Here is a 14,867-nt window from a genome sequence, read left to right on the forward strand (position 1 = left end):
ATGCGCGCCCGCAATCTCGAGAGCAAGGACAGCGATGGTCTCGGTTGCAGCTTTCGTAAAACCGAACGGCATCGGCCACTGCAAGAAACACCAGGTGGTGGGCACCGTGTTAATCTACCCTCTGGTCAGATAAACAGTTACAGCAACACGAAAATAGAGGTTCTACCTTTACTCCTCCAATTCCACCACCAGATTCCAGTACCACCTCGCGGTGGTGCAAAGGCCGATCCATTCTTATTATGAATCTACAAACCGCACAGGTGAAATATCGTCCGAACTGCCTTCTAAATGCTAGATTTGATGTGTTGAAGTATTCAAAGGCACTTCTCTCAGAAGCGTCATCATTTTCGTCCACTCATAGGCCACGACTCAATGTTAGCTGCTCACCGACGCGTATGGAGACTGCAACGCCTGGCGCGGAGTTTTTTTTTGTCGCGAAGATTTGCGGGCGCGCATGTTCAAAACTATGTTACTTGATTTGTATCGCTAATCGATGTTTACTGAATGTTGAACGCTTCCAGAAAAATATGGCTTGGCCATGTTAACACAAATTGTTGATTCATTTTGATCTACGATCCACCCCCGCGGGGCCCAGAATATACTTGTACAACCCAGATAAAACTTTGACAATGCTTCTGAGCTTTATCGGTTAAGGAAGAGGTCACTAAACAATTGTACAACGAAAACGCTGGTGATTTATTTCATGCAGTCCTTCAATGCCTGATTGTTTGCAGTTTATCAAATTCAACATATGAACAGATTGCTCTCGCGTTAGCTGCTGGTTTTATGTATGTTCTGGTAGCAAGGCAAAAACAACAATAAAACGAAGGAAACCGTACCCCTTGTTAACAAGCAAGCTATTTCCGGCGATTTGGGGGGGGGAGAGGGGGTCACCATCGGGGGGCTTTTGTCAACCCTGTGCCCGCCTCCCCTTGCCAAGGCTTTAGCTACGCCCCTGCCTACATACAAAAGCAAATCAAGTCGGCTACGTTTAATGAGGGGCAATTGAATATCCTTTGGACCAATTCATGCCTAGGGCAAACAGACCACCGAAAACTTTTTTCCGCGGTGGTGTGCTGTAAGGGACGATAATTTGGAAAGATATACTGCTGCATGTGTCTAATATATGTCTCACACACCAATAAGCAGCAACGCTGATCCATCGTAGTCATACGATCAGTTCACAGTCAGTCACGCGGAGGATAGCCTGGCCAGGGCGGTGGCCGCCGACGGCGGACGGGAGCAGGCCTCAGATAAAGAATATATGACGGAACAAACTTTAGTCTGTGACTTGTTTTTTGCAGGAGAAATTCTAGATTTATTGTTTTTTGGCACATTGGTTGTTGCTGTTAATATTTGAACCTTCCGACTTTGCTTCCGCTTAATGTGCTGTGATAAATCTTATCCCTTGAAAGGCAGCCGGCGAGGTCTAGGCGCATGAAAACTCTGGCACACTATAGGCCATCGATTGACATTCAAAATTTTCATCATTCTGTGTCCAAATGGTATTATGGTATCTACCCTGTCGAGACGGATGCGTCTCCAGTGATCCAAAATGCCTAATCTCTTGTGGAATTTTGCCCCCACAGGGAAAGCGGTGTTGAAATCGGCGAATAATCTTGGGAAGCTGGATGGCCTTATTTGCCAAATGGCATAGATAAGTCTGATAGGCAAAATTACGCACCAGCAAGACACAGCGGTAGATGTATAAAGATGCTAGCATAATAACCATGACATATTCTTCGAAAATGTGTTATGCGAAATATGAGCGGACAACCTCCATCTCTCCTCCCCCCCCCCCCCTTCCCCCGGGCGGTCATCGAACTTGTTTCCCAGCAAAAGCTCCTAAAGCATACTCTGAGCCTGCCCTCCTCCCTCACGTTTTGAAACGTCCCTTCGCCTACGTCTGGAAGAACTGCAAGTGTGCATGCTCAGAAGTAGGTTGGATATATATGTTGTCACCAATCAATTTTGAAGAGAGTGTGAACAACCCCACGCAAACATGGGTCGGTTATATCAATAAAAATGTTTCACTTCATTTCTACATACAATCTACGTCCAATCCACCAGTCACCAATGCTTCTGCAGAACCCCGAAAATCCAGAAAAGCCCCTGATTGCTGCCGGTTAAGAAGAATGTCCCGCTGAAAGGAGTAAAAGGAACAGCCCCGGCGGTTTATCCGATCCATGGTCGGTGGTCAGTGGTTGATCAATGGTCATTCGATGACTGGTTCCTTCATGTTATAAATAAACATCATTACATAACAAATATTAGTATAAATAGATATAAAATTACATGTCAATAAAACAGACGTGCATCATCTGGTGACCTCTGCTTTCTATTTCAGTCAAAAAGGTAGAAAAATTAAGGGATTTTCACCAGCAGACCTTGGGGTACCGATAGTGTGGTGGATAGTAAACTGCACGTCATGCAAACCAGAGGTACTGGGTTCCATCCTGCACGGTGCCCACCCTTCCTGCCAGCGTGAGAGGCAGGTGATGCCACACAGCCTCACCAGCTGAGTGCGTTGTAAAGTTCGGATGACACACACACCGGCATGAATATTTGGTTAATCCTGGTGTCTCACCGCCCCCCCCCCCCTCCACACACACACTTTCTGGTTACACACTGGTTATGCCGGGCGTACACCCTCCCCTGGTTACGCGATCTTAAGCGTAACGTCCATAAAAGATAACGTCTGCTTGACCTCTAAGTGAGCTAGAGGTGAGAAAAAGACAGGTGTGTTGGTTGTCGTGCGACGAAGCCAACGCTATCCGGCTTTAAGGTTTTAAAACATTACAAAAACAACATTTTAGCACGATTTGCAACAACATCTGACCACAACTTTACGCTGTCCATTCTCTCCTCTTCCCCTTGCTATGCTTCGGCGACGCTCCTCAAAATACCTCCTCTCGCATGCTGACGAAACGTACGACGAACCGCAGGCAATTGCTTTACTTTTCCAAAACATCGTTGTCCTGGTTCAGGTAATAGCTTACCCAGATTGTCAAAAGTTAGTAAAATCTGCTGCAGACGATCATGTGTTCTGAACGAATGACACAGGCCGTACGTCCACAGGCCAACACGCTAAATGCGGGTGGCCCTGCCCCCCCCCCCCCCCCCGCCCCGCCCCTGCCTCAAGCCTCCCTACTTTCCGCACTCGCGAGCGGGGCTTGTGTGAATAATTTTGAGTGATGGGGAGGGGGTACTTTCCAACAATATGACCAGCTTTCAACGTGGACTCGTCCAAAGATAACATTTCTGCCTTAGATTTAGGTCACTCTGTGCTTGATGACGGGAGCTCAACTCCGGGCGGATCCAGGATTTGGTAAAGGGGGCGAGGGGGTGGGTGGGCACGCAGCATTGAAGCACGCAGCACCAGATATCATATCAAGTATGACCTAATATCCAAATGAGTGGATACTTGTCCCTTTTCCCCTTTAATATGTAATTATGGATGCATAATTAATGGATCATTCCTTTTTTACTGGTTTACGCCAATGTTTGACATTTCCTCACTACATGCCGTGTTTTTCATAGGATGCACAATTGCATGAACGTGTTTTAATTACATCTAACCTATTTCATAGATCTAAATTAGGTTAATAGCCTATGTCATAGATTAAGTGTATGAGAAATCTGTCCTCGTTGCCCAGTGACTAACGGGGTGGGTTTATATGAATCCAAAATATGGTTCTAGGACAAAGAGTAGCATTTGGCGAATGCCTTTTTGTCGACTGCTGAATGCTGACTGCGGAATGGTGGCAAGCAAAAAAGTCGACGAGGCAAAAGTCGTAACGGCTAAATGGCGAACTGCAAGAAGGCGAGCTGCAAAAAAGTCGACATGACGAAATAGCGAAAATTTTCGTGACGAACTGCAAAATGAGAGCATGCAAAAAGGTCGATATACCAAATTGGCGACCGGCGAAATGGCGAACAGCAAAATAGCAGCCTAGCAAAACATCACTATGTGATATCAACGGACGGTAAAAGGGCGAAATACCATGTCATGCTTGGATTTGGTGCTAGGGAATGACGGCCTGGAAAACGTGGACATATCAACGTGTTCTAATGGCTGCCTGGGCTTCTCGCGACATGGCAGGGCGGGGATTGACGTGGCATGGCGAGGCAGGGCATGGCGGACAGTGGCATGGCGTTTGTCAAGCATGACTCTTAAGCAGTTCAACCATACTGGAGGGTTTGCCAATTTGGCTTATTGACCTTTTTGCATGTCGCTATTTTGCGTCCCACCATTTAGCCGTTCACCATTTCGGCATGCCTACGTTTTGGTATGTGGTTATTCTGCAGTTCACCAAGTTGACCATTTTGGCATGTCGCCATTCCTCCATGTTGCCATTTTGCAGTTTTCTATTTTGCCGATCGGACTTTTTAGCATGTCATTTACATTATTATCATTACATTTGCATTATTATCACCATTATTTACATGCCGTCAATATGGAAGTCATCATGTAGCAGTTGGCAAAAAAACATTCAGTAACGTTCCCCTTCGGCTAACTGATCGATCTTTCCAGCCGTCCAGCCGGCAAACCGAAAATTAACGTGGTTGATCTGAATGGGTGGCTATCGTTACGTGAAACGAAGTCATCGGAAAACATTAAGTTCATAGGTTGACCTTACGGTTAATGGCTCAAACCGGAGCAGTAACTGTTCCACTCTGCTTTTGTAGTGTCATGTCGAGTCCCCCCCCCCCCCACCACGCCTGACAGGTGCAGCTCGTGGTGGGCCGCTCCACCCCCGCACCTGACAAGGGCGGCTCGTGGCGGGCCGCTCCACTCCTGCACCTGGCAAGGGTGGCTCGTGGCGGCCGTTCCACCCCCGCACCTGGCAAGGGTGGCTCGTGGCGGGCCGCTCCACTCCTGCACCTGGCAAGGGTGGCTCGTGGTGGGCCGCTCCACCCCCGCACCTGACAAGGGCGGCTCGTGGTGGACCGCTCCGCCCCCCCCCCCCCCCCCAGCCCCGCCAGGTGGGGGGGGCCACCTGACAATGGCGACTCGTGGCGGCCGTTCCACCCCCGCACCTGGCAAGGGTGGCTCGTGGCGGGCCGCTCCACTCCCGCACCTGGCAAGGGTGGCTCGTGGCGGGCCGCTCCACCCCCGCACCTGGCAAGGATGGCTCGTGGCGGGCCGCTCCACCCCCGCGCCTGACAAGGGCGGCTTGTGGCGGGCCGCTCCACCCCCGCACCTGACAATGGCGGCTCGTCGTGGGCCACGGCAGTTGGTCCGGCCGGGAGTAACGGTGACGTCGGGCAGGCGCGGTACGAGCGGATGGGGGGGAAGGGGGGGGGGGGCGGTACAAGCGGGGTAGTCAAGGCTGAGCACACGTGCAGAGAAGCCTGGTTCGCTTGGAGTTGTGTTATGTTAAATGCAATGCAAGTCTGATTACCAAAGGACTTATGAGGAGTCGCAGTGACGGAGAGCCAGGCGAAATACTGCAGGTTTATTTGCGCTTTGTTTAACAGGGAGTGTTCCACATTTGAGTGAGTTTTCAAACTAAAATAGCCATCTTGAAGAGCGTTCGGCGTTGTTCACAGCCCTGCTCTTCTTAAAAACTAGACCCTTCTAACTTCTGAGCTACACGCCCGCGTAAACGTGTAGACTATTTCGGGCAGCTATTTCAAGGTCACCCAGGCATCCATGACGCCATTATAACGTCATTCAAACCATGATCTTCAATTAGCCTTGCAGTGTCCAAGGCCAATAAGAATATAATCGTCGAGTCGTACATTTCTGGCGTTCGTGAGTACGATTTCGAGACATAACGGCCGTTAATTGGCTTTCAATCAATGTTGAGCAATGCACTATGACGCAAGCAAACGATAACGTCTTGAGGAGCACGTTAACTTAACCCTTTTCAGCCCCTTTCCCTTTTCAACCCGAACCCTTTACAAAATTTGCAGCAGTCTTCATCGTCGTTAGCTCTTGGAAAGAAACCCACCCAGGCCAAACTTCGATGACCATCCTCCCAGAAGCCCAGCCACAACACGCACAACACAAGGATGCAAACTGTATTACTACACGAAGGCACTTGGAATGCAGGCGCTCAGCGCAGCGGTGCGGGAGGTGCACCGGCGGGCTTCGGCGCCACTAACCTCCGGCTTTACAGCCGTCACGCGCTCTCGGCGCCAGCACGAGCGCCAGCCGACAGACAGCGTGGCATGTGACAGGCGCAGTCACCCACGCCCCCGCCACACTGCCTTGCAGGCGGTTCACACACAATGCAGACACTCGCCGGGCTAAATAACATCCTCCTTAGCAACAGCATACTCACATATGACTCTGTATGAAGCTAAAAGATGCCACGACACCCCACTATGTCACTTACATCCTGCACGACTAATATTCTGACTTAAAGATCGAAGATGACAGCAAGTCTCGCAGGCCTGCATTAGGCTTCGAGCCAGGTGAAAATTGACGCTGCAATTGCTCGAATGTATACTGAATCAAGGTAGGTGCTTCAAAATACTGATATGCTACCAAAAAACTTTCTGCAGTGTAGCAATAATAAGAAATAGCAAAGCTCGTAGCACACTTCTAGTTTTGGTAGCTTTGATGCGTAACGATGAGAGTCACTGGCACACAGGGTGGCAGTCTGTAGGAAGTCTCCCACAGATCCTACTAGAATCGACCCATGAAGTCAACTTGATAGGAAATCGAAAACAAGTTTATTTTCTGTGAGTTGAAAGGAGAAGCGTTATCTATACAACGGAATAAGATCTGGCCTGATATCCGTTGAAAAAATGCACCGGCAAAACTACCGCATTTACCAAAGAATTTTAGCCTTACGTGGATATGTGATGGCTACCGAATGACCTCTTAAGTGCGAAGGACTTCAGTGGGCAGGTTAGACTGTTTATCCAGCTGGTCGAAGTTCTTCGCAGTCGATGGGTAAGCACACCATTGCAAACTGTCGCCAACATCGGTGCAGCCACGTCTCTGAGATTGGGGGGGGGGGGGGGGGGGGTGTGAGGCGAAACGCAAACCAGTGCACTTAAGATATGACCACTATTAGCAATGTGCTGGGGACTGCTATCACATCGAACTCCGGTTAGTCACAAAACGACGATTCTAATTATTGCAGAATAGAATGCTCGTGCTCAATACCCATGCAACTTCATGAGTGGATCTAAATAGAAACGAATTAATACAAACGCACAAAAGACATGTCGGCCATAGCGCAGCATGATTATGGGTATAACTGCTGCCAAAACGGGAGACAATGCACTGTTGACCACGCAAAATGTACATACTTGGTCGTGAACTAATTGCTGCCGAGCACATATCTCAACAGTTTGGCTGGCCGTAAAGTTCATATGGCCTAAAGCTAGAGCAGGATGTTTGTAAATGTGGGGAAACATCCACGCCGTAAGCTCAAAAGGCAGGTCTTTCACCTGTCATATCTTATAAATGTAACGCAGAGTTCGCAGTCGTAGCGTGTTGTGACGAATACACTCCCAACGGGCATCATGGGTACGTATATAACAATGCAAGCGTATGTAGGCACTCTTCTAATCACTCAACTTCCGTTCCACCCCGCCCAGCCACAAACGAGTTTCGGCACATGATCTGGTGAGAGAGGCGTACGCTGGGTGTCGGACAGGGACAGCGAGGGGCGCCCGCGGCACTGCACTAGCGTAGGCTGGTGGGAGGGACATAGGCTGGGTGTCGGGCTGGGGCAGCGAGGCACTGCACTGGCGCGGGCTGGTGAAAGGGACGTGCAACGTGGGCACTAGGTTTGCGGCATGTTTGCTGACAAAGGCAACGAAATCAACGCAGAAGCTAGATGGGACATGAAGACATAGCAGCTAGAAATACATAAACTATATAGAGTTAGTTAGACTGCCTAAAAGTTGGACACAGCAGCAAGATGAGTCATGACACTTGCAATGAGCATAAACCCGGTAAACGTGCACCATCTGACAAGCCCTTGTGTCAGTTAACGGCACCGGCGGCGAATGGCAGTGGACCTTCTGGGGAGAGTGGGCGAGGCAAACAAACTTATTATATCATTTCCTGCCATTTAATGCTGCATGAGGTTCCCGTGGATTTTGTTTTCCAAAGATGAGGGCGGCTCCCTCTGCTGTCTCTCCCTCCGTCGCTGGAGACTGGGACCGGATGTAAACCACCGGACAACCAAATACCGTAGACTGGGCCGGATGTAAGCCATTGGACGACCAAGTACTGCAGACTGGGACCGGATGTAAGCCACCGGGCCAACCCAATACCGTATACTGGGCGAGATGTAAGCCACTGAACAACCAAATACTGCAGACTGGGGCCGGATGCAAGCCGACCTCACACTCAGCGCCGGTGCCCATTTGGGGACGCTATGCCGGCGCGCTGGCGGCCGTCGGACTGCGGCCCACCAGAAGCGGAGAGCTGCCCTGCGCCTCGTTCCGTTGACGTATTCACGAGGGGCACCAGGGCACGACTTCCTGTATCAAACCTTACCATGCATATTAACATATACCCGGTGAGTAAGTGTTGATAATACAACAGTCATGGAAGATGCTATTCAAAGAAAACAGTCGGAATAAAATCATTGAAATGAAAAAAGGCACAATGACATGCATTGAATTAAACCAGACGGTGTCCTAATACGACCTGCAAGAGAAAACGTGTACTTGCAATTCGCTGAAATGGCTTTTCGGTGAAGGATTGTGTGCTGTGGCCCTATTACAAAATCCTGCATACACCCTGACTGTTCATAACCTCGGTGTGCCACATTTTCGAGCGTTTGAAAGTCATTGATTGACTGGTGATGGATTGGTGGATCGATCTTAATTGATCTTCCAGATATTACTCTTGACGTGGCTAAACATCCCGCCAGCCGTGCAGCTGGTCCCCAGCCAAGCCGCGAGAAAAGCGGCGCCCCCCGCTGTCCGCCAGCCTGCAAGAGAAGCAAGCGCCCCGCGCTTTCTGACAGGCCACGAGAGACGCAAGCGCCCTGTACTGTCTGCCAGCCTGCAAGAGGAGAGGGCGCCCCGCACTGTCCGCCAGCCTGCCAAAGTAGCGAGCGCCGGGCGCTGTCCGCCAGCCTGCGTACGCCCCGGCAGGTGCGGCGGCCTCACCGCCTCTGCAGCACCAGATCGTGCCTCAAACTAAAAAAGACGGCAGAGGGTACGAGTCCTTGTCCCGCCGGTCGTCCTCCACCTTGATGACGTCACCCATGACCTCACTGGTGATGTCACTCTCGGCGCGCGCGCCCGGCGGCGGCGCGAACTCGGGGCGGGGCGGAGTCTGCGCGAACAGGCAGTCGCTGATTGGCTGCGACGAGACCGGGTAGGCGGAGTAGGCATTGACGGGCGGCGGAGCCGAGACCAGCCCGGACGGCGGCGGCGGCTGCTGGTACGCGTACGCGTTGGTGTTAAAGAGGTTCACGTGACTGTCGTAGCTGTTGGCGTATGACCAGTCGGGCACCGGCGAGTAGTTGTTGACGCTGAATGAGTTGATGGGCGCTCCGAGCAGCGGGCCAGAGGACACTGCAATGAAACGGGCGAGCCGTCACACACTGTCCGCTGGTGGGCTGGCGTCGCGCCGGTACAGTGCGAGACCAGAGTTGCATGGTCCATTTACGGAGTCAGAATGCTCTACAAATGAATACATTAGCCCTGTGCCACGATTCCAACGTAGTATGTATACCCCAGGGCAGTGATCAGAATGGATGGAGCTTTGTATGTCCTTGGAGGGCTTTACCTCCGCCAAGTCTCTACCACTGTGTTCTCAATATCATGTCAGAATCACCAGCAATTCCTTAAAAAAAAAACACACACACACACACAAAGGCGAGTGCTCAACGCTTTGTGGGGGACCCGGTCTTCAGTTTCCAATCGGTTCTGGTCAGGCCCTGTTCATGGGATGCAGCGCAGGTCTACCTACACACGGCACCGGCACCCAGCACAGCCATCACCCACGGGATCAGGGCCCAGATTTAGCAGCGCTAGAGCTCGCGATGGGCCCGATGGGGGTGCGGTGCGCGCCGCCCGCCGCCGACCAGACCCCTGGGCCACACTCACTGCCAGGCACGTAGTTCTTGCGCGGCGGCTCGCGCTTGCGCCACTTGGCGCGCCGGTTCTGGAACCAGACTTGCACGCGCGACTCGTTGAGGTTGAGCTTGAGCGCCAGCTCCTCGCGTGCGAAGATGTCCGGGTAGGGGGCGCGCTCGAACGCCCGCTCCAGCTCGTCCAGCTGGTAGGCCGTGAACGTCGTCCTGCGGGGGGGGGGCATCAGCTGACCGGCCCGACACGGCCTCACGCGCACCGCGTCAGGCACGCCTCCTCCGAGCAGGTGGTGGATCACCGGGCACGGTAATCTCTCAACCGGCGGTGTGACTGGACATTGGTTCGGATTTAGAGGGAAAGAACCGCCGTAAAAGCCGCGGCCGCGCCGCTCCGGCTGCTCTTCTGTTGTCCGCCGCCAGTTCTGACTGGCAATGGCACTGTGCCTGCAGTGAGTGGTAGTTTGTCGATAACTGTGCCAGCCATTGCCTTAGCCTGCGCCCGGTGAGCGGTACGCGCTGGGCCCTGCGCCCAACATTACAGCAATGGTTCCCAAGCGTACCTGGTTTTCTTTTTCTTGACTCCAGAATCGTTCTTTTTGGAAGATTTCTCAGACTTCTTTGTCTCCGACGCAGATGCTGTAATAAAAATGGAGGTAGGTTGTTAAAACCCTGGAATACCAACGCTGGCGATCATGATGATACCATCGTAAGCAAACACAACTTAAAATACAACAAATACAACCGTCATTGCAATCACACAAAACAGAGGTACGTCATACGACTCACCACGGTGCCCAACCTTCCTGCCTGGACAAGAGGCAGGCGACGCCATATGCCCTCACTTGCTGAGTGTGCATTGAAGTTCCAATGGCGACACAACAAACGCTAGCGTCAACGTAACCTGTCCTGCAATCTGTCGCAATCACTGGTATGTGAGCATGCAGGTCAAGAAGTTTGTTCTTCTCTCATGAGGCCAGCAAAACTACAGTGCGGTGAATGTAGGAACAGGTGATGACGTGGGCGAGGAAAATGGTGGATAGTTTTTGGGAGAGCATGCCGCGTTTTAGATTTAAAGACTTTATGTTTGTGCAAGCATGCATGTGTTGGCCCAAACCTTCCTATGCGCCACATTCAAGCCGAAATGTTACGCTGTTCTTTTATCAACAAAAATCCGGCAACGGCAGAGGTGAGTCCGACAGGGTCACGGCCTGTGTGTTCCGGCGCCTTTGTACTTAACTGCTTAAAGGGATGTTCCACATTTGAAGATATCGAATTAAGCATTCGGTATGATAAAATAAGCTCGTTTTTAACTACTGGCACGCATCTAAGTGGAAAACACTGCTCTAGACACAACGCCTTCTCGATTCAGTAAATACGCTCATCGACACGCCATTGTGTGATTACGTTGTCGCACCTTGCACAGCACTGATTGGGAGCCAATGCACGGGCGTTATATCTGGAAATGGTGCGCACGAACGCCAGATATGAACGACTCGACAGTTCAATTTTCTTGACCTTGATCGCCGCATGGCTTATGGAATGGCAGGATTTGAATAACGTTATTATGGTGTCATGGATGCTTGGACGAACTTAAACTACTGTAAACTCTGTTAGCTACTGTAAACTACCGTAAACTCTTAAACTCTGTAAACTACTTGCAAGTAGCTTCCACATCGTCTGCACATCATCGCGGACGTATAAGCTCAGAAACTGGAGGCGTTCCAGGTCTTAAGAAGGTCAGGCCGCGAACTACACCAAATGACCTTCAAGATGGCATTTAAGCTCAAAACCCAAAACAACTGTGGAACTCTCTATTTAAGGGGTCTCCGCCGCCGCGCCTGTTATGTTTACTGCCAAATTTTCCTTACTTTACAAATATAAATTTTAGTTTATTCTAGCAAAATAGCAATTAGCTGGGTTGGGTGGGTAAAACAGGATGAGCAGGACTGATCACTAGGCTGGTGCAGTAGGCAAAAAGACTTGCGCCGGGTCTCCGGCAGCCTTGCGCTGGGTCCGCAGCAGACTTACGCTGAGTCCCTGGCAGCCTTACGCTGGGTCCCCGGCAGACTTACGCTGGGTCCCCGGCAGACTTACGCTAAGTCCGCAGCAGACTTACGTTGAGGCTGCGGCGGCGGCGGCGGCGGCGGAGGAGGAGGCGGCGGCGGTGGCGGCGGCGGCGGCGTCACCGGCACGCTGCCTTGCGGCGTCAGGTCGGCCAGCGAGGTTGCCAGCAGACCTTGGTCCCCGCCCACACCGTACGACAGGTTCAGGTCATGGCCCAGGCCCAGCATCACCTGGATAGAGTGGAAGTTGCGCTGGTCCGTCTGTGGACGTGGGAGTTACGTGATCTGTGACGGGTCGTGGACGCAGCCTGGAAGTGGTGGCCAACGGTGTCTATTACCTTGGTGGCCACCAGCCTCCGCCGACATACCGGAGACGTCACTAACGATGACTGCGCGGCTTCCCCGTCAGTCGCCGCCGCATACGACTTGTCCATTGTCCTGTCCGGGAGTTCGCTAAAGTCCATTGCATATGGACTTTAGCGAACTCCCGAGATTTTTGCCGCGCGTATGAGGGAGGACGTACAGTATTCCGGTCTGTGATGTCTGGAAGCCAAAGAAGCGGTCAAAAGTTGTCCTTTTTCTTTTTTAAGGCGATTGATTTTATTCTGTGTTTAGAATTAGGATCAATGAGCTTGAGCAATGGACATGAAGACGGTCTGTTTCAGCTTTTAGCACACTTGCCTGAAACGTCTATCGCTAGAAACAATTACCGGCCATGTCCCTTAAATATAGGAAGCCAACGTCATTTAACAAATAAGGCATTCTGTTAGGTGCCGTTCAAGGTATCGCAAATCAACATTTGGCTATCAGACTGCAGCATGTTAGGGACAAGGCGATGTCCTGATCAACGTGCGGTGCAGGTCAGCACCCACGCCAGCCGCTGAGCAAGACAGCTTTGTTAGCAGGGTGGCAGCGGCGCCAGCGCCATCACCACGCTGGCTCCGGCCGTCAGCCGAAGTTTCGGACGGGTGTGGCAGCTTTCACGTCAGCCTTGCTTAAAACGAGAATAATTTACATGCTCATATTTTAAGTTTTATAATTATGAGAATGTCTTTATCCCATTTTTTTTTATTTGACGAGAAACACTTGAGCGGATGTGCCAAACCAGCTTTTCTCAGCATTCGCCGCTGGCAACTACGACTTACGAGAGTTCAAAGATGCAAAAATACCACAGATGCTGACCTGTGTGTCTTAGTTGCATGTTTCATTTTGCAAGAAGTTTTTTTGGTTTTTGTTTGAGGAGTGTAAACTACGTCAAAGTTGTGCAATAGGAATGCAAATTCTTCGGAGAACGGAAGATTTAATCGTTCAGCACGATTTGCGAAATTTCTGACAGGCAGAGCATCCTCTAAAAGTTTGGAGAGAGAACACCAACACACTTTTGTAATTCATTCTTCAAATCTAACGGTATTGAATCAACGCTAATATTTGTTTAGCGATGGGAAGCGTTCGTAATTCTTGAAATTTGCAGTGGCGGGGGTGAACGGACGACTAAAAAGTCTGAACAAAAAGGCAAGCGACATGTTTGCATGTTGTCTTACAACATCGCACGCTCCATTTATTTCTGTGGGACAATCTCCATTTGTAGTTTTTGACATTTTGTACACGTGGATATCAAAGCATTAAAAATGTGTTGTGGGGGCGTATGACACTGGTGTGCCTCCCCTGAAGACGTCACTGGACATGGGCAAAAGCAAATTCCTGATTGCTAGTGATTCGTACTAAGAAACGCCGCCGCAAAGCTGTAACTGCACAAACGCACTAAACTTGAGCAAACCATTCAGCTGATGTCGCAAGTGACCCAAAAGAGCACACAACGAAGCGAATTGGCAAAATGACTGGCTCGGGGCGCGCCGCAGCGCCGCCTGCCGGAGCCGCCCGCGGTGCCGAGCTGCTGAGCTGCTGAGCTGCTGAGCTGCGGAGCTGGCGTCTCACCTGCGCTTTGGAGCTGCCGGCGCTCGACGTGGCTGCATACAGCGACTGCTGGTACTGGGAGAGCATGCCGTGGCCGGCTGGGGCGGCCGGCTGGCCCAGGTACTCGTGCTGCTCGCCGCTCATGACTGCGCGCCGCCGCCCGAGGGGCGACACCTGGCGAACGGAGGCCGACCAGCCGTCCGAGCAGCAGCTCACCGCGCCGGGCGGCCGCCAGGTAAACGCAGATCGCGCGCAATAATCACCAATCGCGGCTCAAATTGAAATGAAAGGACAAACCGACTAAACTAACTCAATGAGCTTCAATGAAGTCAGATGATTTTGCAACAGCTTTACATTGGGTTTATATATCTCGTTAAGCGCCGCCCCGCCTCACTCCAGGTCCACCAATCAGCGAGCTCTTCTGCACTGACGTCACGGCACGTGCCGCCGGTTTGGTGGCACGCGCTGCCCGCAGAGCCACGCCGCATAAAATACGCGTCGAGCCAGTTTTAACCATGGGAAAATCATTATCGCTCCCCATCGATTGTTATCTGGCTGCCCATCTCGCCCACCACTGGTCGTCAATTATTCTTGTTAATTATTCCAGCATATTGTTAATTGTAACTCGATTCAAAGGACCTCTCTTGCGCACCACGTCCATTCAACGGGAAAACAATAAGCCGAGAAGAGGGCTATTAAAAGGCTAATTCTGCCGGGCAGGGGGCGCGAGCAGGTTTTGTTCTGCCTCTCGGATAGCACGCGCCAGGGTCGGCAGCGGCGGGGGGGAGGGGACAGTCTCCGGGCATGGGGGATGGCCCCGGCCGGGCCGTGCGTCCGACGGTCGCCGACTCCGCTGTACGCGGGGATGACG

General features: G+C 51.6%; 1 protein-coding gene across 1 annotated transcript; it reads right to left on the reverse strand.

The window, feature by feature from the left end:
* Positions 1-6,969: 6,969 nt before the first annotated feature.
* On the reverse strand, positions 6,970-14,306 carry LOC119110384 (retinal homeobox protein Rx2). Its single transcript, XM_037234190.1, has 5 exons — positions 14,018-14,306; positions 12,136-12,343; positions 10,580-10,655; positions 10,036-10,229; positions 6,970-9,501 (listed from the first exon to the last, which is right to left on the reverse strand). Exons 1-5 carry the CDS (start codon positions 14,138-14,140, stop codon positions 9,116-9,118), a joined length of 987 nt encoding a protein of 328 aa, XP_037090085.1. The 5' UTR covers positions 14,141-14,306; the 3' UTR covers positions 6,970-9,115.
* Positions 14,307-14,867: the final 561 nt, after the last annotated feature.

This window comes from Pollicipes pollicipes, unplaced genomic scaffold (assembly GCF_011947565.3).
Source record: "Pollicipes pollicipes isolate AB1234 unplaced genomic scaffold, Ppol_2.1 Scaffold_7231;HRSCAF=8579_pilon_pilon_pilon, whole genome shotgun sequence".
Classification (NCBI taxonomy): domain Eukaryota; kingdom Metazoa; phylum Arthropoda; class Thecostraca; order Pollicipedomorpha; family Pollicipedidae; genus Pollicipes; species Pollicipes pollicipes.